The sequence below is a fragment of the Stegostoma tigrinum genome, chromosome 1, assembly GCF_030684315.1.
Source record: "Stegostoma tigrinum isolate sSteTig4 chromosome 1, sSteTig4.hap1, whole genome shotgun sequence".
NCBI classification, from domain to species: domain Eukaryota; kingdom Metazoa; phylum Chordata; class Chondrichthyes; order Orectolobiformes; family Stegostomatidae; genus Stegostoma; species Stegostoma tigrinum.
This window is the reverse complement of record NC_081354.1, coordinates 53,805,355-53,829,481: the sequence shown is the minus strand read 5'-3', so window position 1 is coordinate 53,829,481 and position 24,127 is coordinate 53,805,355. Positions and strand designations below refer to the sequence as shown.

At 44.9% G+C, this 24,127-nt stretch overlaps 1 protein-coding gene across 9 annotated transcripts in view; it reads left to right on the top strand.

The window, feature by feature from the left end:
• dchs2 (dachsous cadherin-related 2) overlaps positions 1-24,127 on the top strand; it is a 129,027-nt gene that overhangs the window by 68,410 nt on the left and 36,490 nt on the right. For 6 of the 9 annotated variants that reach the window (XM_048533839.2, XM_048533815.2, XM_048533805.2 and 3 more), the window contains 4 exons: positions 4,212-4,346; positions 4,680-4,889; positions 6,132-6,989; positions 19,447-19,554. In XM_048533839.2, coding sequence (XP_048389796.2) covers positions 4,212-4,346; positions 4,680-4,889; positions 6,132-6,989; positions 19,447-19,554 — 1,311 coding nt within the window. The remainder of the gene's footprint in view (positions 1-4,211; positions 4,347-4,679; positions 4,890-6,131; positions 6,990-19,446; positions 19,555-24,127) is intronic. The other 3 variants (XM_048533797.2, XM_048533824.2, XM_048533831.2) reach the window with 3 other exon arrangements.

The following is a 24,127-nucleotide window of genomic DNA, read 5'->3' as shown; positions in this document are numbered from 1 at the left end:
TCCCATGAAATAATAAAAAAAAACAGCTTTAGTAGTTTCTCATTTAAGTTTTATTTATGGATGCAGTATATAATCAATAAAAGGCCAATATGGTGCCTTAATCTTCAATTTGAGTGCAAATTTGCAATGATATTGCGGCTTCATTAAGTCTTCTGTTGAAAATTAATAACTTTACTTACTATATATATATATTTTATATACTCATTGCAAGAAAGGTATTGAGTTGTGTTAATGCTTTAAAATGCAACGCATTTATTATCATTATAGTAAGTATTAAATTATGACTTTTGTTTAATGCCAAATGCACTAGAATTACATATTATACAGCTTCTTGGGAAGTGAAGTCAAATAGTACTAATTAATTTCTTTTGAGCCAAATGAATAGTTTTGATATGGAGAAACCAGTGATTAACAATAAGTTTGTTTCCCGAGCCGTACTAAAGCCTGACATTTGGACATTGTGTTTCTCTAGAAGGAACAAAAAACAAACAACATTTAAAAGGGTATTAAGATAGTCTTTAATGGTCCTAACCATTAGCAACAAAGAAAGATTCCAGGTAAGGGATGGGGACAAATAAGATTACAAATAAGAAAATTCAACTAATTAAAAGCTGGGAGAGACTTGCAGTTGTTGCCTGCTGATTTATTTGACTTCTTTTCATTCATTCATTTATTCATGGGAAGTGGTCATTGCTGCCTGATTCGACATTTAATGCCCATCCATAGTCCCAGCTGTGGAGCTTAGGCATGAGCTGCCTTCTTGAACCAGTGCACTTTACTTTGTGTAGATAGAACTATGATGCGGTTATGAAGGGAGTTCCACATTTTTGATCTAGTGGTACTTAAGCAAAACAAGATATTTCCAAGTCAGGATGGTGAGTGGCTTGGAAGTGAATTTGCAGGTGATGGTGTTCGCCTGTATCTGCTGTCATTGGTTCCTGTAGATTATAGTGATCATGCCTAAGCCTGGAAATTGCCCAGGCCTTGCTGCACTTGGGAATGGACTGCTTCAGTATCAAAGGAGTTGCAACTGATGCTGATCTTTGTGCAAACCTCAGCAAACATCCCCATTTCTGACCTTAGATAATTGGACTTTCACTGATGGAGCAGCTGAAAGTGGGTGGGCCTCAGGCTACTATCCTGAGGAACTACTGCAGAGATGTACCAGAGCTGAGATGCCTGACCTGTAAAACCGCAGGCTGTTTTATCTGTGTCAAGTATGATTCCAACTTCTGGAGAGTTGGAAGTACTTTGAACAAGGTAATTAATAGTGAAAATCTCAGGAGTGGGAGGGATAGAGAGGGAGGCAGGGGATTGTGTGCACTAGATTGCCCGCTTGAGTTAAATGTTTAGTGGATCTTTTGAATGCAAAGCATTTTTGGTCAAAACAGAGTAGAGGCAGGTGTTTACTTTGCAAATTGGGCTCTAACACAAGCTGGAGATAAAACTTCTGAATATTTTAAACCCAACCCATTTAGTTCGTCTCGGGGGCATACTGGTCACTGAACTCTTTAAGGAGGTAAGACAACTTGATTTTAAAGAATTTTATTTTTAACCCATGAAGGCAGAGATTCCAATGACTCAGAAATCAGAAGGCAGCACAAGCTGTATCTGTGAGATGATTTTATTAGAAAAAACACAGATTCTGAACCAAAAGGAACAGGAATTTTCCCCCGCCCCCCAAATTTAACTTCACGGATTCAATGTTCAGATCGTTGATCTTTGAGATTTCTACTCCATTATGATATTTAAATACACAGTCTACAGTCTCCACCTTTTCCTATTACTCTACCCCTTCACCCACCCCATGATCTCCTTGTTTTCTAGCCTCTGCTCCTCAGCTCTTTCCTGATTGAATGATAAGTTTGTTCAGAGAATTATATGGGTGCCCCATGGTTAATTTCAGCAGGACATTTGGAATACCTCTGCTTTTAGCTGGATTTGCCATCTAGAAATCATTACATTTGCTGTCTTAACAGCCCAAATAATTAAAGTGGAATTTACTGGCATTAGGAGGCATTTGGTGAAGGAAAGCAGGATTCCCACTAGATGTTCACTTTATTGAAATGTTTGACTTCCTGTAAGAATGTAAGAACAAAAGAAATGAGAAAAGAAGTCAATAATTTGTCTCCATGGCCCAGCTCTGCTGTTCAGTGTGATCGTAGCGGATTTTCTACCTCAATTCCATTTTCCTGTCTGTTGCCTAAATCCCTTGATTCCCTGAGAAATTAAAATATATTTATTCATGTCTTAAATGTGCTCAAAACTTGGACATCCATAGTTCTCTGGGGTAGGTAATTATAAAGAATTACATTTCTGGGAGGAGACATTTTTCCTCCTCAATCTTGAACAATTGACTGCATATCCTCAGACCCTGCCCCAGTTTTCTCCATTCACCAGTCAATGGAAACAATCTCAGATAATAAAATGTGAGGCTGGATGAACACAGCAGGTCCAGCAGCATCTCAGCATTACCTGAGATGCTGCTGGGCCTGCTGTGTTCATCCAGCCTCACATTTTATTATCTTGGATTCTCCAGCATCTGCAGTTCCCATTATCAATGGAAACAATCTCTCTGTGTTTGCCATATCAGGACCCTTTTTTATGTCTCAATGGAATTATCTCTTATACTTCTAAACTGAAGAGGGAGTGGGCCAAAGTTTATTTAGCATATAATCACAATACAACCATTTAAGGCTAGGAACCAATCTGGTGAATCTCAACTGTACTGTCTCCCTGTATAGCTATTCTTAGATATAGATATCAAACTGCACTTGGTTCTCCACCTGAGGTCTCACTATTATCCTGTACACTTGTAGGAAGAGTTCCTTATTCTTGCATTTCAACTCCCTTGCTGTAAGTGGCAATATGCACTTTGCCTTATTAATTGCCTCTCGTACCCACATGCCAGCTTCTTCTGTTCCTTATATGACTATGCCCAAATCTGTCTGAATATCAATATTTAAGTGTTTTGTGAATTTTACATATGTTTTTCTATTCTGATGATCAACATGAGTGACCTTACCTTTCCCCGTATTCCTATCTGTATCCCTTCTTAGCCTCTATATATCCTCCCCATAGGTTACATTCCACCCAGCTTTGTATCATCTGAAAACATAGATACACTCTACTTGATTTCTTCATCTAAATCATTAAGAAATGTTGGAAATAGCTTAGGCTACCAGTGATGACACTACTCCTGATGACTAGCCAACTTGAAAATGTTCTGTTCTCAGACAGAGAAATGTGTAGAAGCGGTCACAGCCCAGGGACAGGTAATGTTGTGATGCTTAGAGATGATGAAGGAGTTGGAGTGGGGCAATTATTGGATACAGAGCAGTTTATAGGATTGTGGTTTATTGCCAGGAATTAGAAAGAGTCAGGAGGCAGAGATCAAGGCTTCACTGGAAGTTTCTGGGCTTGTTGATCATGAATGTGATATTGGGAAGAAGAAAGGTTAGTTTGGAGTGCATGAGCAAAATACTTCCAGCTTCTTCTGACTCAGAAGCAATTTTAGCAAGGCACTTAACTCTTGCACTTTTTCTCTCTGAGATATGTTTTTAAGGTTTGGAAATGCTGTCAGCTGGATCAAGTTCAAAATGAAGACAAATTTTGGAACAAAGACAACACAGTGAGGAGCAGCATGAACACAGCAGGTCAGGCAGCATCAGAAGAGCAGGAAAGTTGATGTTCTGGGTCAGGACCCTTCTTCAGAAAATTCAAAATGTCAACTTTCCTGCCCCTCTCATGCTGCCTGGCCAGTTCCAAACTGTGTTGCCTCTGACTCCAGCATCCACAATTCTTGCTATCTACAAATTCTGGAGCACTAGATGTCATTAAAATATCTAAATGATGAACTCACCTCCTGAGAAGAGATTGGTTTTCGACCACAATTAAAACCGGAAGTGGGGGAATTGGATTCATATTTGAGCTTTTACATTTCTTTTACATATAAACCTACCGAAATTCACATGGTTTAGCAGGTTAAAATTTCCCTCATGTTGTCAGTGGTGTATGTTAAGAGTGGTATTTTGGAAATGCAATAAATCAGCAGTGAACTGAAATACATAAACTGCAATTTGCTGAAATTGAAGATAGCTGCCCTGCTGTTGTAAGGGGATATTTTAATTTTGTTTGATCTGTTTTATTTAAACTTATCAATTCATACAGTGTTAATGTACATTTTAATGTGCCTTTTTTTTAATTCCCAGATCTAAATTCTGTACTCATTTATGAGATTTTACCAGGATCTGGATATGATGCATTCAAAATAAACCCTAAAACTGGCATTGTCACCACAACACAAGTACTGGATAGAGAAATGCAAGAATATGATGTGATTAAAGGTAGGAAGCTATATAATTAGTGTATGCCAACTAGACCATTTCCTCTTATTTGTTAATACATTTTATGTGATATAGATATAAAAATAAATTAGTTGTGAATGTGAATTTAAGAGAAGCACAGCAAGTTGTTCAGAACTTTTCAAAACAGAAATTAACTTGTTTGAAAGCCACACTAAAATTTGGTTCATATATTTAATCACTTTGTTAATGTATTAAAATATCAGTGGCATTGCAATCATTTATATTACTATGTATTAATCAGCCAAAGAAACATTGATACTCAGATAGCTGGTGCAGCTTTTTGAATATCTCTGCTATCTGTGTTACATGTAGTTTTGGTCCGAGACAGTGGGACCCCATGTCTATCTGACACGACTACGATCATGGTGACTGTGTTGGATGAAAATGACCACCAGCCTGAATTCATGCCACATTTACATGAGCTGCATATTTTGGAGAATATGGATCCAGGAGTAATTTATGCACTCATGGCTTTGGACAGGGATGCTGGGAACAATGGACTTGTTAGATATGAAATCATTGGTAAGCTGAGATTGGCCATTTTTAGATTATAACTGTACAAGTGAATCATAGAATAATTAGATAATTGAAGAGCAGAGAGAAGATATTGCTTGCATTCTCCTGATTGTCCACCATACTTTTGACAAAGGAACCTCAGAATCCTCAATGTTGAAAATGATGTTCACACTATCCTTCCAATATTGCTGTGGTTTTTTCACCATGCTCCTGAAATTTTTGTTTGCTTGAATTATTTGTAACTAGTTTTCAGTGAGACAACACAGTGAAGTGCCTTTTGAAAATACCGACACTCTTGACTTTCCAAATTCTGTTATCAACCAACTACAACCTGAAAAAATTTCAATTAAATTTTTCAAGTACAAAATGTCCTGTAAGTTCATGCTTCTGGGATTTCATTAACGCATGCATTTATTTATATGTACTGACTAATAGTGGATATTGGAGATTTATTTCAGATTTTTGGTGGTAGACTGACAATGTGTGCCTGTTACGTGCTCATGCCTGTGCAAATAGGCCCTCGCAGTGTTGAGACTAAGGCTTCATTTTGATGAGGACAGTAACAGTAACCTGCAGATGCTAAATTGGTATCCCACAACTTCAGATGTGCAGACTGGAATTTATGGAGGAGAGGGGTGGCAAAGGCGAGGGTTGATCTTGAGGCACGACTCTGAAGCTCTTAAAATTACTTTCAAACTTACCTTCTTCGAGCCTCTTTGGCTCTGCTTTCCATGCAACTGATCTGAAAGTGCACTGGACATTCTCTGACCAGTTGCAACCTAAAATAGCAGTCTAATTTGCATATTGAAAGAACTTTAATGACAGAAACAATTACATTTTTGTGGGTACAGTGGTAAACCAATGCCAAAATCAGGTCAGCCCATTTCCTGTGGCCACTTTTTCTTTACCCAGTTAGCGTTGACTTTGGGCATCATGGATTTTAAAGGTTTGTACTAGTCAGACTGATTTGTAGTTACAAAAACAGAAGTTGCTAGAAAAACTCAGCAGGTCTGGCAGCACCTGTGAAGAAAAATCAAGGTTAACATTTTGGGTCTGGTCACCGTTCCTCAGAATACCGGACCTGAAACATTACGCATCCGCAGTTCTTTCAGTTAAGGGTCTAGGCCCGAAATGTCAGCTTTTGTGCTCCTGAGATGCTGCTTGGCCTGCTGTGTTCATCCAGCCTCACATTTTATTATCTTGATTTCTAGTTATCTGATTTGTGAAATTGTGCCCTATTTTTTGCAGGTGGTAATTTTACTGATGCATTCAGAATTGATTCTATTTCTGGAACACTTGCTACGACTAGAGGCTTGGACAGAGAAGAATTTAATAATTTTTCTCTTACTATAGAAGCTCATGACCTTGGTAACCCACAAAGAACCTCTCAGGCAGAAATTTGGATTACTATCTTGGATGAAAATGATAATGGTCCGGTGTTTGAAAAAAATTATCACTATACTTCCGTGAATGAAGATATTCCTATTGGATCAAGTGTTTATCAGTTGATTGCTACTGACAAAGATGATGGCTTCAATGGAGAAATTGCTTACTCTCTAATTGATGATACATTTGGAGCATTTACTATTAACAGTAACACTGGCATCATTGTGACAACATATCAATTGGATAGAGAGACTAAATCACATTATGCCTTCCGAGCAGTGGCAAGTGATTATAGCATTCAAAATCCAAAAAGTACTACAGTTAATGTAATGATACATATTGAAGATGCAAATGACAATTTCCCAATTTTTATACAAAATCCAGTCATTGCATATATTACTGTGGACACTCAGATCAGCCACATTATTGCAACAGTAAAAGCTGACGATAAGGATTTGGGGCAAAATGGCACTGTCATGTTTCAGATTTTGGAACATGATTCATTGTTTGCAGTGAATAATACTACAGGTGACATTTACCTTAAAACGTCACTATCCCAGAGTCATTTTGATAGAAATCATCTGTCTGTTGTTGCGATAGACCAGGGTAACCCAGCTAGATTGTCTACTGGGCTTGTGCTTATACATCGGCAAGTAGAAAAAAGAATTTGGTTTAGTCGTAATAAATATGAGATCACAGTTCCTGAAAACATCAAATCAGGTGAGTAGGTACCTTATCATTTTGTGTGTCGATTACATCAGTAAGAACAGTTGATCTTGTAGTTGTATATTTCCCATTTCTATATTTAAGTTTCCAAATGCTCTATAGCCATGACAGCCAGTATGTTTTTTGCACACTTCTTTTCAGAAAAGTTGAGGTTGTGGTACCTGTTGCATAAGATATCTCCCAAAGTGTCTCTTCTGATTTTTGCCAGAAATAATGATAATTGTCAGACATGTACCAAAAAGATGTTTGCTTTCTGTCCAAATGTTGTTTGGTATCGTTAGCCCAAGACTCATCTCCTTTGCATGTGGCCTTAGTTGAAAGACAGTGATAGTGAAGAAAATGTTTATACTCTTTGTTAAACCATCTATTCAAATTATTGAAAGAGGTGTCTGTTGTGACCGTTGATGTATTGGTGATCACCTTCAAAAATTCTATAGATTCTGGAACTATTCTTGACTATTGAAAGGTTGCAAATGTAACCCAACTATTTAAGAAAAAGAAGTTTTAAGAAAGTGAGGAGCTATAGACCTATTGGCCTGTTATCTTCATAAGAAAATGTGAGTGCCTTCTGTAAAGAATGTTTTAATTTAACAGTTGGAAAATTATGGCAGTTAATATGGATTTCTGAAAGAGAATTCGTTTTTGACAAACCTGCTAAGAGTTTTCTGACAATGTGATGAATGATAATGGATAAAGGAAAACACATAACAAGTTTGGAGCACAGAAGGGTTTTGATAAGGTGATGGTAAGCAGAATTCAAACACATAAAAATGGGTTAATAAATTTAAATGGATTGAGAATTGGTTAATGGACAGACAAAATTGAATAGGAATGTATGTGTCATTCTCAGTTTGCCAGAATCTGTCCAGTGGGTTTGCAAGGATCACTGCTTGAGCCCCACTTATTGATAGTCTACATCAATGATTTGAATGTGGGATCAAATATAATATTTCCAGTTTGCTGCTGACACAAAATGATTGGGAGTGTGAGTTGTGAGGAGGATGCAAAGAGACTTCAAGGTGATTTAAAGTTTTGACAAAGATTGACAAAGTTCTTTGAGAAGGTGACCAAACAGGTAGATGAGAGTAAACCGGTTGATGTGGTGTATATGGATTTCAGCAATGCGTTCGATAAGGTTCCCCACAGTAGGCTATTGTACAAAATGCAGAGGAATGGAATTGTGGGTGATATAGCAGTTTGGATCGGAAATTGGCTTGCTGAAAAAAGACAGAGGGTGGTAGTTGATGGGAAATGTTCTGGAGACCAGTTACTAGTGGTGTACCGCAAGGGTCGGTGTTGGGTCCACTGCTGTTTGTCATTTTTATAAATGACCTGGATGAAGACGTAGAAGAGAGAATGGGAACTGCAGATGCTGGAGAATCCAAGATAATAAAATGTGAGGCTGGATGAACACAGCAGGCCAAGCAGCATCTCAGGAGCACAAAAGCTGACGTTTCGGGCCTAGACCCTTCATCAGAGAGGGGGATGGGGTGAGGGTTCTGGAATAAATAGGGAGAGAGGGGGAGGCGGACCGAAGATGGAGATAAAAGAAGATAGGTGGAGAGAGTATAGGTGGGGAGGTAGGGAGCGGATAGGTCAGTCCAGGGAAGACGGACAGGTCAAGGAGGTGGGATGAGGTTAGTAGGTAGGAGATGGAGGTGCGGCTTGGGGTGGGAGGAAGGGATGGGTGAGAGGAAGAAGGTTAGGGAGGCAGAGACAGGTTGGACTGGTTTTGGGATGCACTGGGTGGAGGGGAAGAGCTGGGCTGGTTGTGTGGTGCAGTGGGGAGAGGGGACGAACTGGGCTGGTTTAGGGATGCGGTGGGGGAAGGGGAGATTTTGAAGCTGGTGAAGTCCACATTGATACCATTAGGCTGCAGGGTTCCGAAGCGGAATATGAGTTGCTGTTCCTGCAACCTTCGGGTGGCATCATTGTGGCACTGCAGGAGGCCCAAGATGGACATGCCATCTAAAGAATGGGAGGGGAAGTGGAAATGGTTTGCGACTGGGAGGTGCAGTTGTTTGTTGCGAACCGAGCGGAGGTGTTCTGCAAAGCGGTCCCCAAGCCTCCGCTTGGTTTCCCCAATGTAGAGGAAGCCACACCGGGTACAGTGGATGCAGTATACCACATTGGCAGATGTGCAGGTGAACCTCTGCTTAATGTGGAATGTCATCTTGGGGCCTGGGATAGGGGTGAGGGAGGAGGTGTGGGGGCAAGTGTAGCATTTCCTGCGGTTGCAGGGGAAGGTGCCGGGTGTGGTGGGGTTGGAGGGCAGTGTGGAGCAAACAAGGGAGTCACGGAGAGAGTGGTCCCTCCGGAAAGCAGACAGGGGTGGGGATGGAAAAATGTCTTGGGTGGTGGGGTCGGATTGTAGATGGCGGAAGTGTCGGAGGATGATGCGTTGTATCCGGAGGTTGGTGGGGTGGTGTGTGAGAACGAGGGGGATCCTCTTTGGGCGGTTGTGGCGGGGGCGGGGTGTGAGGGATGTGTTGCGGGAAATGCGGGAGACGCGGCCAAGGGCGTTCTCGATCACTGTGGGGGGAAAGTTGCGGTCCTTGAAGAACTTGGACATCTGGGATGTGCGGGAGTGGAATGCCTTATCGTGGGAGCAGATGCGGCGGAGGCGGAGGAACTGGGAATAGGGGATGGAATTTTTGCAGGAAGGTGGGTGGGAGGAGGTGTATTCTAGGTAGCTGTGGGAGTCGGTGGGCTTGAAATGGACATCAGTTACAAGCTGGTTGCCTGAGCTGGAGACTGAGAGATCCAGGAAGGTGAGGGATGTGCTGGAGATGGCCCAGCAACACCTCATTTTCACCATGGACGTCCAGTCCGTATACCCCCAACACCTCATTTTCACCATGGACGTCCAGTCCCTATACCCCCAACACCTCATTTTCACCATGGACGTCCAGTCCCTATACACCTGCATTCCGCATGCAGATGGCCTCAAGGCCCTCCGCTTCTTCCTGTCCCGCAGGCCCGACCAGTCCCCCTCCACGGACACCCTCATCCGCCTAGCCGAACTCGTCCTCACCCTCAACAACTTCTCTTTCGACTCCTCCCACTTCCTACAGACTAAGGGGGTGTCCATGGGCACCCGCATGGGCCCCAGCTATGCCTGCCTCTTTGTAAGTTACGTGGAACAGTCCCTCTTCTGCACCTACACAGGCCCCAAACCCCACCTCTTCCTCCGTTACATTTAAGACTGTATCTGCGCCGCCTCTTGCTCCCCAGAGGAGCTCGAACAGTTCATCCACTTCATCAACACCTTCCACGCCAACCTTCAGTTCACCTGGGCCATCTCCAGCGCATCCCTCACCTTCCTGGATCTCTCAGTCTCCAGCTCAGGCAACCAGCTTGTAACTGATGTCCATTTCAAGCCCACCGACGCCCACAGCTACGTAGAATACACCTCCTCCCACCCACCCTCCTGCAAAAATTCCATCCCCTATTCCCAATTCCTCCGCCTCCGCCGCATCTGCTCCCACGATAAGACATTCCACTCCCGCACATCCCAGATGTCCAAGTTCTTCAAGGACCGCAACTTTCCCCCCACAGTGATCGAGAACGCCCTTGGCCGCGTCTCCCGCATTTCCCGCAACACATCCCTCACACCCCGCCCCCGCCACAACCGCCCAAAGAGGATCCCCCTCGTTCTCACACACCACCCCACCAACCTCCGGATACAACGCATCATCCTCCGACACTTCCGCCATCTACAATCCGACCCCACCACCCAAGACATTTTTCCATCCCCACCCCTGCCTGCTTTCCGGAGAGACCACTCTCTCCGTGACTCCCTTGTTCGCTCCACACTGCCCTCCAACCCCACCACACCCGACACCTTCCCCTGCAACCGCAGGAAATGCTACACTTGCCCCCACACCTCCTCCCTCACCCCTATCCCAGGCCCCAAGACGACATTCCACATTAAGCAGAGGTTCACCTGCACATCTGCCAATGTGGTGTACTGCATCCACTGTACCCGGTGCGGCTTCCTCTACATTGGGGAAACCAAGCGGAGGCTTGGGGACCGCTTTGCAGAACACCTCCGCTCGGTTCGCAACAAACAACTGCACCTCCCAGTCGCAAACCATTTCCACTTCCCCTCCCATTCTTTAGATGACATGTCCATCTTGGGCCTCCTGCAGTGCCACAATGATGCCACCCGAAGGTTGCAGGAACAGCAACTCATATTCCGCTTTCGAACCCTGCAGCCTAATGGTATCAATGTGGACTTCACCAGCTTCAAAATCTCCCCTTCCCCCACCGCATCCCTAAACCAGCCCAGTTCATCCCCCCCCCCGCCACTGTGCACCACACAACCAGCCCAGCTCTTCCCCTCCACCCACTGCATCCCAAAACCAGTCCAACCTGTCTCTGCCTCCCTAACCTGTTCTTCCTCTCACCCATCCCTTCCACCCCAAGCCGCACCTCCATCTCCTACCTACTAAGCTCATCCCACCTCCTTGACCTGTCTGTCTTCCCTGGACTGACCTATCCCCTCCCTACCTCCCCACCTATACTCTCTCCACCTATCTTCTTTTCTCTCCATCTTCGGTCCGCATCCCCCTCTCTCCTATTTATTCCAGAACCCTCACCCCATCCCCCTCTCTGATGAAGTGTCTAGGCCCGAAACGTCAGCTTTTGTGCTCCTGAGATGCTGCTTGGCCTGCTGTGTTCATCCAGCCTCTCATTTTATTATCTTGAAGGTGTAGAAGGATGGGTTAGTAAATTTGCAGATGACACTAAGGTCGGTGGAGTTGTGGATAGTGACGAAGGATGCTGTAGGTTGCAGAGAGACATAGATAAGCTGCAGAGCTGGGCTGAGAGGTGGCAAATGGAGTTTAATGCAGACAAGTGTGAGGTGATGCACTTTGTTAGGAGTAACCAGAAGGCAAAGTACAGGGCTAATGGTAAGATTCTTAGCAGTGTAGATGAGCAGAGAGATCTCGGTGTCCATGTACACAGATCCTTGAAAGTTGCCACCCAGGTTGACAGGGCTGTTAAAAAGGCATACAGTGTTTTAGCTTTTATTAATAGAGGGATCGAGTTCCGGAACCAAGAGGTTATGGTGAAGCTGTACAAAACTCTGGTGCGGCCGCACTTGGAGTATTGCGTACAGTTCTGGTCACCGCATTATAAGAAGGATGTGGAAGCTTTGGAAAGGGTGCAGAGGAGATTTACTAGGATGTTGCCTGGTATGGAGGGAAGGTCTTACAAGGAAAGGCTGAGGGACTTGAGGCTGTTTTCATTAGAGAGAAGAAGGTTGAGAGGTGACTTAATTGAAACATATAAAATAATCAGAGGGTTAGATAGGGTGGATAGGGAGAGCCTTTTTCCTAGGATGGTGACGGCGAGCACGAGGGGGCATAGCTTTAAATTGAGGGGTGAAATAGCAGAGGTAGTTTCTTTACTCAGAGAGCAGTCAGGGAATGGAACGCTTTGCCTGCAATGGTAGTAGATTTGCCAACTTTAGGTACATTTAAGTCGTCATTGGACAAGCATATGGACGTACATGGCATCGTGTAGGTTAGATGGGCTTGAGATTGGTATGACAGGTCGGCACTACATCGAGGGCCGAAGGGCCTGTACTGTGCTGTAACGTTCTATGTTCTATGTTCTATCTGTCGCTCGGGGTTGTGGATGAGATTGTTGACTGGCTTGCCGAGCTGGCTTGTCTTTGTTCAGGTCCGATATGGTGAGTGCTCTCATTTCTGGTTTTGATCTGGATGGGTTTGTATATGGGGGTCAAATTCCATATGTTTGTTGATTGAAGTACTGGTGGAGAACCATGTGAGGGAGATGCTATACCTCTGAGAAGAGCATGCAGCAGTGATCTTTGCTGAGTTCTGTCATGCTGATCTCTCCATTGGCACAGGATTGGTCTTGGTCCTCACTTGCCACCTGGACTGCATCTGCTTCGAAGGAAGTGAGGATGTGAAGATCATCAATTTCTCTGCCAGTTTGGGCCTTCTTCATTGTCTACTATTGACTCTGGCCTGCAGCAAGTTGAGCAATGCTTGGGTGACTTTTAAATGTAACACCATAAATTTAAAGCCCAGAATGTGCAGGTAAGACAAGAACCTCCATTCACCAGCTGCATGTGTTTTGCCATTTAAGTCACCATCAAATTCCTTTACATACAAAACAAACTGAGAAATGGTTGCTTGCTCCAAAAACCTTGTCACAAATCAGAGCAAAAGTCTGGCTTTCCCTGCAAGTTCTGGAGTTTTGACATGTTCCTTTGATAGATTTAGGTTTTATTGTCAAGTGTGCTCGAATATAGGAATACAGGAGTGCAGTGAAAGTGTACAAAGTCACCATTCTCCAGTCCCATATTCGTATGAAAACGACAGGATTAAAAAGAGAAGCAAAAATTTTAAAAAACCAAAAGAAAAGGAAAAAAGGAAACATGTAGATTACTCGCTGCCTCAGCCATGAATCCTCGCCGCCAGAAGAACAGAGCTACAAAGAGGCTAGGGGTAGGCGATGGCCTAGTGGTATTATTGCTAGACTACTAATCCCGAGACCCAGCTGATGTTCTGGGGACCCAGGTTTGAATCCCACCATGGCAGATGGTTGGAATTTGAATTCAATAAAGACGTCTGGAAATAAGAATCTACTGATCACCTTGAAATCATTGCCAATTGTCGGAAAAACCCAACTGGTTCACTCATGCCCTTCAAGGGACGAAATCTGCCACCCTCACCTGGTCTGGCCTATATGTGACTCCAGACCCACAGCAATGTGGTTGACTCTCAGCTGCCCTCTGACTTGGCCTCGCAAGCCTTCAATTGTAACAATCGCTGCAAAGAACAAAGAAATGAAACTGGATAGATCACCTGGCATTGACCTAGGTGCCGGAAAAGACAATAGCAGAAACAGCCCTGTCGACCCTGCAAAGTCCTCCTCACTAATATTTGGGTATTAGTGCCAAAATTGGGAGAGCTGTCCCACAGACTAGTTAAGCAATGGCCTGACATAATCATACTCACACTCACAGAATCATACCTTACAGACAATGTCCCAGACATCACCATCCCTGGATATGTCCTGTTCTACCAGGAGAACAGACCCAGCAGAGGTGGCAGCACAGAGGTAAATATTCGGGAGGGTGTTGCTCTTAGGATTCCTCAACATTGACTAAAGACCCCATGAAATCTTCAGGTTAAACATGAGCAACAAAGTCTCCTGCTGATTGCCACATACCATCCTCTCTGAGCTGATGAATCAGTACTCCTCCATGTTGAACAACACTTAGAGGAAGCACTGAGGATGACAAGGGCACAAAATGTACTCCGGGAGTGGGGGGGGGGGGGGGGGGGGGTAGCGGTGGTGAGGTGGGGTGGTGGCACGGTGGATCTCAATGTCCACCACCAAGAATGGCTTGGCAGCAGTACTACTGAATGAGCGAGTCCGGTACTAAAGGACATAACTGCTAGCCTGGGTCTGTGGCAGTCGGTGAGGGAACCAACAAAAGGGAAAAACATACTTAGCCTCATCGCTGCATCTGTCCATGACAGTATCAGTAAGAGTAACCATCGCACAGACCTTGTGAAGATGAAGTCCTGCCTTCACATTAAAAACAACTTCCACCATGTTGTGCGGCACTATCACTATGCTAAATGGGACAGACTTCGCACAGATTGAGCAACTCAAGACTGGGCATCCATGAGGTGCTGTCGGCCATCAACAGCAGCAGAATTGTATTCCATCTCAATCTGCGATGGCCTGGCATATCCCCTACTCAACCATTGCCATCAAGCCAGGGGATCAACCCTGGTTCAATGGAGGGTGCAGGAGGGCATGCCAGGAGCAGCACCAGGCATACCTAAAGATGAGGTATCAAACTGGTGAAGCCAAACAGGACTATTTGCGTGCCAAACAGCGAAAGCAGCAAGTGATGGACAGAGCTAAGCAATCCCACAACCAACGGATCAGATCTGAGCTCTGCAGTCCTGCCACATCCAGTCGTGAATGGTTGTGGACAATTAAGCAACTCACTGGAGGCAGAGGCTCCCCAAATATCCCCATCCTCAATGTTGGAAGAGCCCAGCACGTTAGTGCAAAAGATAAGGCTGAAGCGTTCACAGCAATCTTCAGCCAGAAGTACCAAGTAGGTGATCTATCTTGGCCTCCTCCAGTGGTCTCCAGTATTACAGATCAGTCTTCACCCAATTTGGTTCACTCCATGTGATATCAAGAAACACTGGAGACACTGGATACTGCAAAGGCTATGGGCCATGACAGCATGCCGGCAATAGTACTGACGACTCCTTCTCCAGAACTTGACACTTTCCTAGCCTTTCCAGCTCAGTTGCAACAATGGTATCTACCCAGCAATGTGGAATAATTGCCCAGGTATGCCCTGTACACAAAAAGCAGGACAAATCCAATCCGGCCAATTACCGCTCCATCAGTTCACTCTCGAACATCAGTAAAGTGATGGAAGGTGTCATCAACAGTGCTATCAAGCAGCACCTGCTCAGAAACCATCTGCTCAGTGACACCCAGTTTGGGTTCTGCCAGGGCCACTCAGCTCCTGATCTCATTGCAGCCTTGTTTCAAACATGGACAAAAGAGCTGAATTCCAGAGGTGAGGTGAGAGTGACAGCCCTTGACATTAAGGCTGCATTCGACCAAGTGTGGCATCAACGACCCCTAGCAAAACTGGACATGAACATCAACGCACAAACTTTCCGGTAGTTGAAGTCATACCTACACGTTGGAAGATGGTCGTGGTTGTTGGGGGCCAGTCATCTCTGCGGAGGTTCCTCAGGGTAGTATCCTAGGCTCAACCGTAGATCATAGAATCCCTACAAAATGGAAATGGGCCATTCGGCCCAACATGTCCACACTGCCCCTCTGAAAAGCCTCCCATCCAGACCCATTCCCCTGTGGCTGTATTTCCCATCTCTAACCCACCTAACCTAAACATCCCTGGGTAATTTAGCATAGCCAGTCCACCTACCCTGCACATCTTTGGATTGTGGGAGGAAACCGAAGTACCTGGAGGAGACCCACGCAGACGTGGGGAGAACGTGCAAACTCCACGCAGACAGTTGCCCAAGGTTTGAATTGAACCTGGATGCCTGGTGCTGTGAGGAAGCAGTGCTAACCACTGAGCCACCCTGTCAGCCCATCTTCAGGTGTTTCATCAATGACCTTCCCTTCATCATAAGGTCAGAAGTGGGAATGTTCGCTGATGATTGCACAATATTCAGCACCATTCTTGACTCCTCAGATACTGAAGCAGTCCATGCTCACATACAACAAGATCAGGGCATTATGCGGGTTTGCGCTGACAAGTGGCAAGTGACTTTCATGCCACACACATGCCAGGCTGTGACCATCACTGAATTCACCCACTATCAACGTTCTGGGGATCACCATTGACCAGAAACTTAACTGGACTCACAACCTTAACACTGTGGCTACAAGAACAGTCCAGAAGCTAGGAATACTGCAGTGAGTAACTCACCTCCTGACTCCTCAAAGCCTGTCCACCATCGACAAGGCACAAGTTAGGAATGTGATGGAATAACACCATCCAGGGCAAAGCAGCCCACTTGATTGGCACTACATCCACAAGCATTCACTCCCTCCACCACTGACGCTCAGTAGCAGCAGTGTGTACTACCTACAAGATACACTGCAGCAATTCACCAAAGATCATCAGACAGTATCTTCCAAACCCACAGTCACTTCCATCTAGAAGGACAAGGGCATCAGACATAGTGGAACACCACTACTTCCAAGTTCCCCTCCAAGCCACTCACCATCCTGACTTGGAAATAAATTGCCATTCCTTCACTGTCGCTGGGTCAGAATCCTGGAATTTCCTCCCTAATAGCAGTCTGGGTCAACCCACAGCAGGATGACTGCAGTGGTTCAAGAAGATAGCCCACCACCACCTTCTCAAGGGCAACTAGGGATGGGCAAGAAATGCTACCCATCCAGCGAAGCCTAAATCCCACAAATGAAAAGTCCATCCCTTAGTCTGCAAACACTCAGGTGCCCTGAGACCCTGTATATTGCTGCAATCAGAATGTTACCACCTCTTGGTCCAGCCATGGCCTGAAGCTGCGCCACAGCTGCTGGAACTGTTGCCGTTCTTTGGTGCCATCTTGCCTCCAGCAACATCATCGTAGCCATGATTCTGCTCTGGGCACATTTTGGCGATGCAGCTGTCACTGAAGTTGCTGGGTCCCAAACTGGGCTCAGACTTGATGCTAGGCCCACCGCAGGGTTGCAGCCAGTGCCTCTTCTGGCTTATGTCATTGCTGCCTCTTGGGACCATCACTTCAGCAAAGAAGTGCACTGTTGCCAATCCCCTGGGAAGGAGCTGCTCCTGCCTCTGTCAGCACTCCAGGAAGGAGCTGCTCCTGCCGCTGTCAACATGCTTGGGGAACTGCTATCATTGCCGCCGACTCTCCTGTAAATGGAACTGCTCCTGCTGCTGCTGGCGCTCCCAGGAATGGGACTGCCCCCGCCATTGCTGACTCTCCAGGATGGCGACCATGCCCATTGAAAAAGGGGAGAGAGCAAAAGTAAAGGAAAGAGAGAAAAAAGAAAGGCAGACAGAAGTGCATGAGGCCTGTGATCAGGATCCAGGCCCAAACACTGCTACCCTACTGACATCATCTTGGAATAATCTTGATAGGGCCTCAACCCAGAAGTCAGTCTGATTGACAAATTTGGATTCTAATTTTGCAGGAAGCAATCCTTAGGCACGTACCTTGTTGCTGCTGGAGGAAACATTTCAAGTTATTGTTCCAATCCCTGAACGCAGCTATGGGTATTTTAAGCAGTGGAGTTATATGAATTTAGTGTAGCTCCATGTGTGTCCTCAGCTACTTGGTTTTGCTAGCCTTTGAAAAACCTTGCCAACTAGGTTTAAAACTGAAAAATAATTTAAAGCAGAAATCACTAGTCTTATCAAAATACAGTTGGGCACCCTGCCTTCTGGAAGAGGTTCGCTGCCAGCCCTTTTCCCATCCTTCCCATCCTTCCCACCACCCAAGAGGTGAATTGATTTGGTTTTGAGATTTTTTTCTCATCGCATCCACTTATTTTTGTGGGTTAAGATTTCGGCTATTATTCCTGTATGCTTATAAATACACAGCAACGGTAAATAGTTGTACTACCTTGAGGCTTTTGTTCCTTAATCTTATCTAAATTAGAACCATGAAATTCATGCCTTGTAATTTTTGTCACAAGGGGGAGCTTTAATATGGTAGTGTGAATATCAAAATGCAATCCTTTCCACAAACACTTTTGTTCAGCACAGTATTAGATTTCCTGTATTTTGCATAACCGCAACTTATTTCATGATATAATAATTCTCATGTGCAACTTTTCCTCTAGAAAGCTACTCAGAGCAAAATAGACTGCAACAGAACATATAAAGAGGCTACTCAGGACTTGTAGGATAGATTAAGCAAGTCAGCAAAGATATGGCAAATAGAGTACAATGAGGGAAGAAGTCAAATTGTCTACTTTGACAGGAAGAATAAAAAGGAAGCACTGAATGTAAGGGATTGCAAAGTTCTGAAATTCTGAGAGATCTGGATGTCCTAGGGCATGAGCCTCAGAAGGTGAGAAAATAATTGCAAAAACTAGTCGGATGTTATTGTTTTGGGTAAGGAAAGTTGAATACAAAAGTAAGGAAATTATGTTTCTTATACAGGGCATTGGTTAGGCCACCGCTGAGATATTGTGTGTAGAATTGGTTGCCTTATTTAAGGAAGCATATGATTAAATTGGAAGTAGAGAACATTTAGTAAATTAATGCCCAGAAAAAGAGGGCTGCATTTTGAAGATGGACTGGCTTGTATCTGCTAGAGTTTAGAATTTGATCCTGAGAGATCTTGACAGGTTTAATGCAGAAGGATAGTTCCTCTTGTCAGAGAATCTAGAGCTAAAGGTCACTGTTTGATAGTCACTCACTTATGATTGGGATAAGGAGGATCTTCTTGTTGAAAGTTTTCAGAGTTTTGAAACGCTCCTTCTGAAAAGGTGGTGGACGCAGAGTCCTTGAATATTTTTAAGGCAAAGGTGTTGAGTAAAAGGATGAAAGGGTTCACAGGTGGGCAGGCATGTAATCAGATCAACATGATCTTATTGAATGACACATTAGGCTTAAGGCATCAAGTAGCCAAATCCTTCTCCTTGTTTAGATGTTCATAACATTTCAGGTGTGTTTGTTTCATATATAATTATGGATTCTATGTTACACTATGTGAAGACTTAGTGCTGCACTTATTGCTCCACTTAAGCTGCTTTGAGCCCTTTGACAGGTAGTGGATTTGCTAATATTAGTATAACTACAAGGCACTGTTTTAACAATGTTTGACATAATTACAAATTACTGAAGATCCATTTCGAACAACCAGTTCCAATGATCCATCATTTTTTTTGCAGCAGTAATTGTTCTTCCTTTGTATAGGTACGCGAGTTTTGAGTGTCATGAATCAAGACTATAACACGAATGGAGTCACTTACAGCATTTTTAGTGGGAATGAAAATGAAGTATTCCACATAGATTCAGAAATTGGTAAGAGGAATTACTTGTTTAGGCTACAATTCTGTATTTAATGTGTCTGAATATTCTGGGCTTAAACTGATGGAAGTGTGGGAATTTTAACCCAACCAAACCATCAGGAGGTTGAGTGGGTTAGGTGCATAGCTGGTTTTATGGATTGGTTGATTTTACTCTTCATTAAAGTAAATATAGATTAATACTGGGCAGTGTGTAAAACCAGCATTTCCTACCTGCAATAGGTATAGCAGAGTGTAGAGCTGGAAGAACACAGCAGGCCAAGCAGCATCAGAGGAGCAAGGAAGCTGATGTTTTGGGCCTAGACCCTTCTTCAGAAATGGGGGAAGGGAAAGAGATTCTGAATTAAATAGGAAGAAAGGGGGAAGCGGATAAAAGATGGCTTAAGGAGAAGGTAAGTGGAGAGGAGACAGACAGGTCAAGGAGGCGGGGTTGGAGCCAGTAAAAGTGAGTGTAGGTGGGGAGTTAGGGAGGTGATAGGTCAGTCCAGGGAGGACGGACATGTCAAGGAGGTGGGATGAGGCTCGTAGGTAGGAGATGGGGGGTGGGGCTTGAGGTGGGAGGAGTGGATAGGTGGGAGGACAGGTTAGGGACGCGGGTACGAGCTGGGCTCGTTTAGCGATGCAGTCAGGGGAGGGGAAATTTTGAAGCTTGTGAAGTCCATTGGGCTGCAGGGTTTCCAAGCGAAATGTGAGATGCTGTTCCTGCAATCTTTGGGTGGCATTGTTGTGAAACTGCAGGAGGCCCAGGATGGACATGTCGTCCAAGGAATGAGGGGGAGTTGAAATGGTTATCGACTGGGAGATGCAGTTGTTTGGTACGAACTGAGTGTAGGTGTTCTGCAAATCGGTCCCCAAGCCTCCGCTTGGTTTCCCCGATGTTGAGGAGGCCACATCTGGAACAGCAGATACAGTATACCACATTAGCAGATGTGCACTTGAACATCTGCTTGATGTGAAAGGTCTTCTTAGGGCCTGGGATGGGAGTGAAGGCAGAGGTGTTGGGGAAGGTGCAGCACTTCCTGTGGTTGCAGGGAGAACTGCCAGGGGTGGTGGGGAGTGTGGAGCAGACAAGGGAGGCATGGAGAGAGTGGTCCCTCCAGAAAGCAGATAAGGGTGGGGAGGGAAAAATATCTTTGGTGGTGGGGTCAGATTGTAGATGGCGAAAGTGTGAGGATGATGCATTAGATCCGGAGGTTGGTGGGTTTGGTACATGAGGCCGAGGGGGATTCTGTTTTTGTTATTATTACAGGGAGTGGGTGTGAGGGATGAGTTGCGGGAAATGCAAGAGACATGGTCAAGGGTGTTTTCGACCACTGCGGAGGGGAAGTTGTGGTCCTTGAAAAACGAGGACATCTGGGATGTCTGAGAGTGGAGTGTCTCATTTCAGAAGCAGATGCGGCGGAGGCAAAGGAATTGGGAATGGGGGTGGCCTTTTTGCAGGAAGGTGGGTGAGAGCAGGCAGCTGTGTGAGTCAGTAAGCTTGAAATGGATATCGGTTTCTAGGTGGTTGCCAGAGATGGAAATGGAGAGGTCCAAGGAGGAGAGAGATATCGGAGATGGTCCTGTTGAACGGTGAGAAGTGGGAGCTTAGCTGTACTCGTCCTCACCTTTAACAACTTTTCCTTCCATTCCTCCCACTTCCTACAGACAAGGGAGGTGGCCATGGGTACCTGTATGGGCCCAAGCCGTGCCTGCCTCTTTGTTGGATATGTGGAACAATTCCTTTCCAAAGCTACACTGGCTCTGTCTTCCACCTCTTCCTCCAATACATCGATGGCTGTATTAGCCCCACCTTGTGTTCCCATGAGGAGCTCGAACAGTTCATTCACTTCACCAACACCTTCCACCACAACCTTAAGGTCACCTGGGCCATCTCCAATGCCTCTCTCTCCTTCTTGGACCTCTCCATTTCCCTCACTGGAAACTGAAATCCATTTTAAGACTACTGACTCCCACAGCTACCTAGAGCACACCTCTTCTCATCCACCTTCCTGGAAAAAAGCCATCCCCTATTCCCAGTTCCTTTGCCTCTGCCTCATCTGCCCGTGAGATGAGACATCCCACTCACGGACATCCCAGATGTCGTTGTTTTTCGAGGACCGCAATTTCCCCTCCACAGTGGTCGAAAACGCCCTCGACCGTGTCACCCGCGTTTCCCGCGACTCATCCCTCGCACCCCCTCCCTGCATTAATAACCAAAACATAATCCCCCTCATCCGCACATACCACCCCACCAACCTCCAGATCCAACGCATCATCCTCCAACACTTCTGCTATCTGCAATCCAACCCCACTGCCAAAGGCATTTTTCCCTCCCCACCCTTATCTGCTCTCCGGAAGGACCACTCTCTCCATGACTCCCTTGTCTGCTCCACACTCGCCTCCAGCCTCACCACACCTCGTACTTTCCCCTGCAACTGCACAAAGTGCTACACCTGCCCGATCACCTCCCCCCTCACCCCATCCCAGGCCCTAAAAAGACCTATCACATCAAACAGATGTTCACCTGCACATCTGCCTATGTGGTATACTGTATCCGCTGCTTCAGGTGTGGCCTCCCCTACAAGCAGAGGCTTGGGGATCGCTTTGCGGAACACCTATGCTCAGTTTGCACCAAACAACTGCACCGCCCAATCAAGAACCATTTCAACTCTCCCTCACTCCTTGGACGACATGTCCATCCTGGGCCTCCTGCATTATCACAACGATGCCACCCAAAGGTTGCAGGAACAGCATCTCATATTTGGCTTGGGAACCCTGCAGCCCAATGGACTTCACAAGCTTCAAAATCTCCCCTCCCCCGACTGCATCGCTAAACGAGCCCCGCGTCCCTAACCTGTCCTCACACCTATCCACTCCTCCCACCTCAAGCCCCACGCCCATCTCCTACCTATTAGCCTCATCCTGCCCTCTTGACCCGTCTGTCCTCCCTGCACCGACCTATCCCCTCCCTAACTCCCCACCTACACTCACCTTCACTGGTTCCAGCGTCACCTCCTTGACCTGTCTGTCCCCTCTCCACCTACCTTCTCCTTTAGCCATCTTCTATCCGCCTCCCCCTTTCTCCCTATTTATTTCAAGACCCCCTTCCCCTCCCCCATTTCTGAAGAAGGGTCTAGACCCAAAACATCAGCTTTTCCGCTCCTCTGATGCTGCTTGGCCTGCCATGTTCATCCAGCCCTACACCTCATTGTCTCAGATTCTCCAGCATCGGCAGTTTCTACTATCTCTGCTAGGGTTAGGAATGCTGAGTTTTATGGATCAGAGCAGACCCCTCAAAATATTTTAAGAAAGTAGCCTCTATCCTTGTTTTCTTATTTTAAAGGCACGTGTAAAGTGCTATGTTCCACATGCAATGCAACTGGTCAAACTATTCAAAGTTAAGCAAAACACAGTTTATTTAAACACTATAGTTAAAATATAAGCAAAAGAAAGAGAAATTTAGAATAACTTAACTATTGGAAAACTTAAACCAAATAATAGATAGTGCATATAATTAACAGTTCCAATATAATAACATCCCATAAACACACACCTTGACAAAAGGGCAAATTCAGACACAGATTTTCACAAGTAGCTAGGAGGCATTTACTGAAGTTTCCAACTCATTTGAGACACCAAAGGCTTCTTCTTAAAACTTAAGCTGAAAACTGAAAGAAAACTAGAAAGAGATAATAGGAACTGCAGATGCTGGAGAATCCGAGATAACAAGGTGTGGAGTTGGATGAACACAGCAGGCCAAGCAGCATCTTTGGATCAGAAGGGCTAAGGCCTGAAACGTCAGCCTTCCTGCTCCTAAGATGCTGCTTGGCCTGCTCTGTTCATCCAGCTCCACACCTTGTTATCTAAGAAAACTAGAAAACCTGGTCTGTGATTTCTGGACACACCCAGGCTGTTTCCAAACCCCAATGCCTCACAGATTGTTTACTTTCTGAGAGACTGCTCTCTACATCTGGAATGTAACCACTCTTCGAAGCAAAACAGGACAAAATAACCTCTTAAAGTGACAGCATACTCACATCTTCCTCCTTAAAAAAAAGAACCACCAATATACAAAATTGGTTTCATTTTTAAATACTTAGTCTTACTCCACTAATACACTACAGTACATATACATTACATTGACTCTAACATGCAAACACTCACTACTACAACTGTTTCAGTCCATTTGCTCCCACCACAGAACACCTCCATCTTTCTTCATCAAAGTCACGACCACATGTCAGCAGTTACGTTTTTTTGGTCCGACGTGTGTATTTTCAAATTGAACAGCTGCAGTAAGAAGTTCCATCTAACAGCGTGGATTTTTTGTCCTTAAATTTCTACAAAACTTTAGTCAGTTATGGTCGGTATGTATAGTTGCCTCAGGCCCATTGCTGGCAATATAAATCTTGAAGTGTTGTATCAGCACAACCAAGCTGCAGGTTTCCTTCTCAATCATGGAATATTTCTGTTGATGAGTCTTCAGTTTTCTGGAAAAATACCCAATAGGTCTTTTTGTCTTCTGTTAGTCTTCTTGTAAGAATACACCTCTGACACCTACATCACTCGCGTTGATAACCACCTTG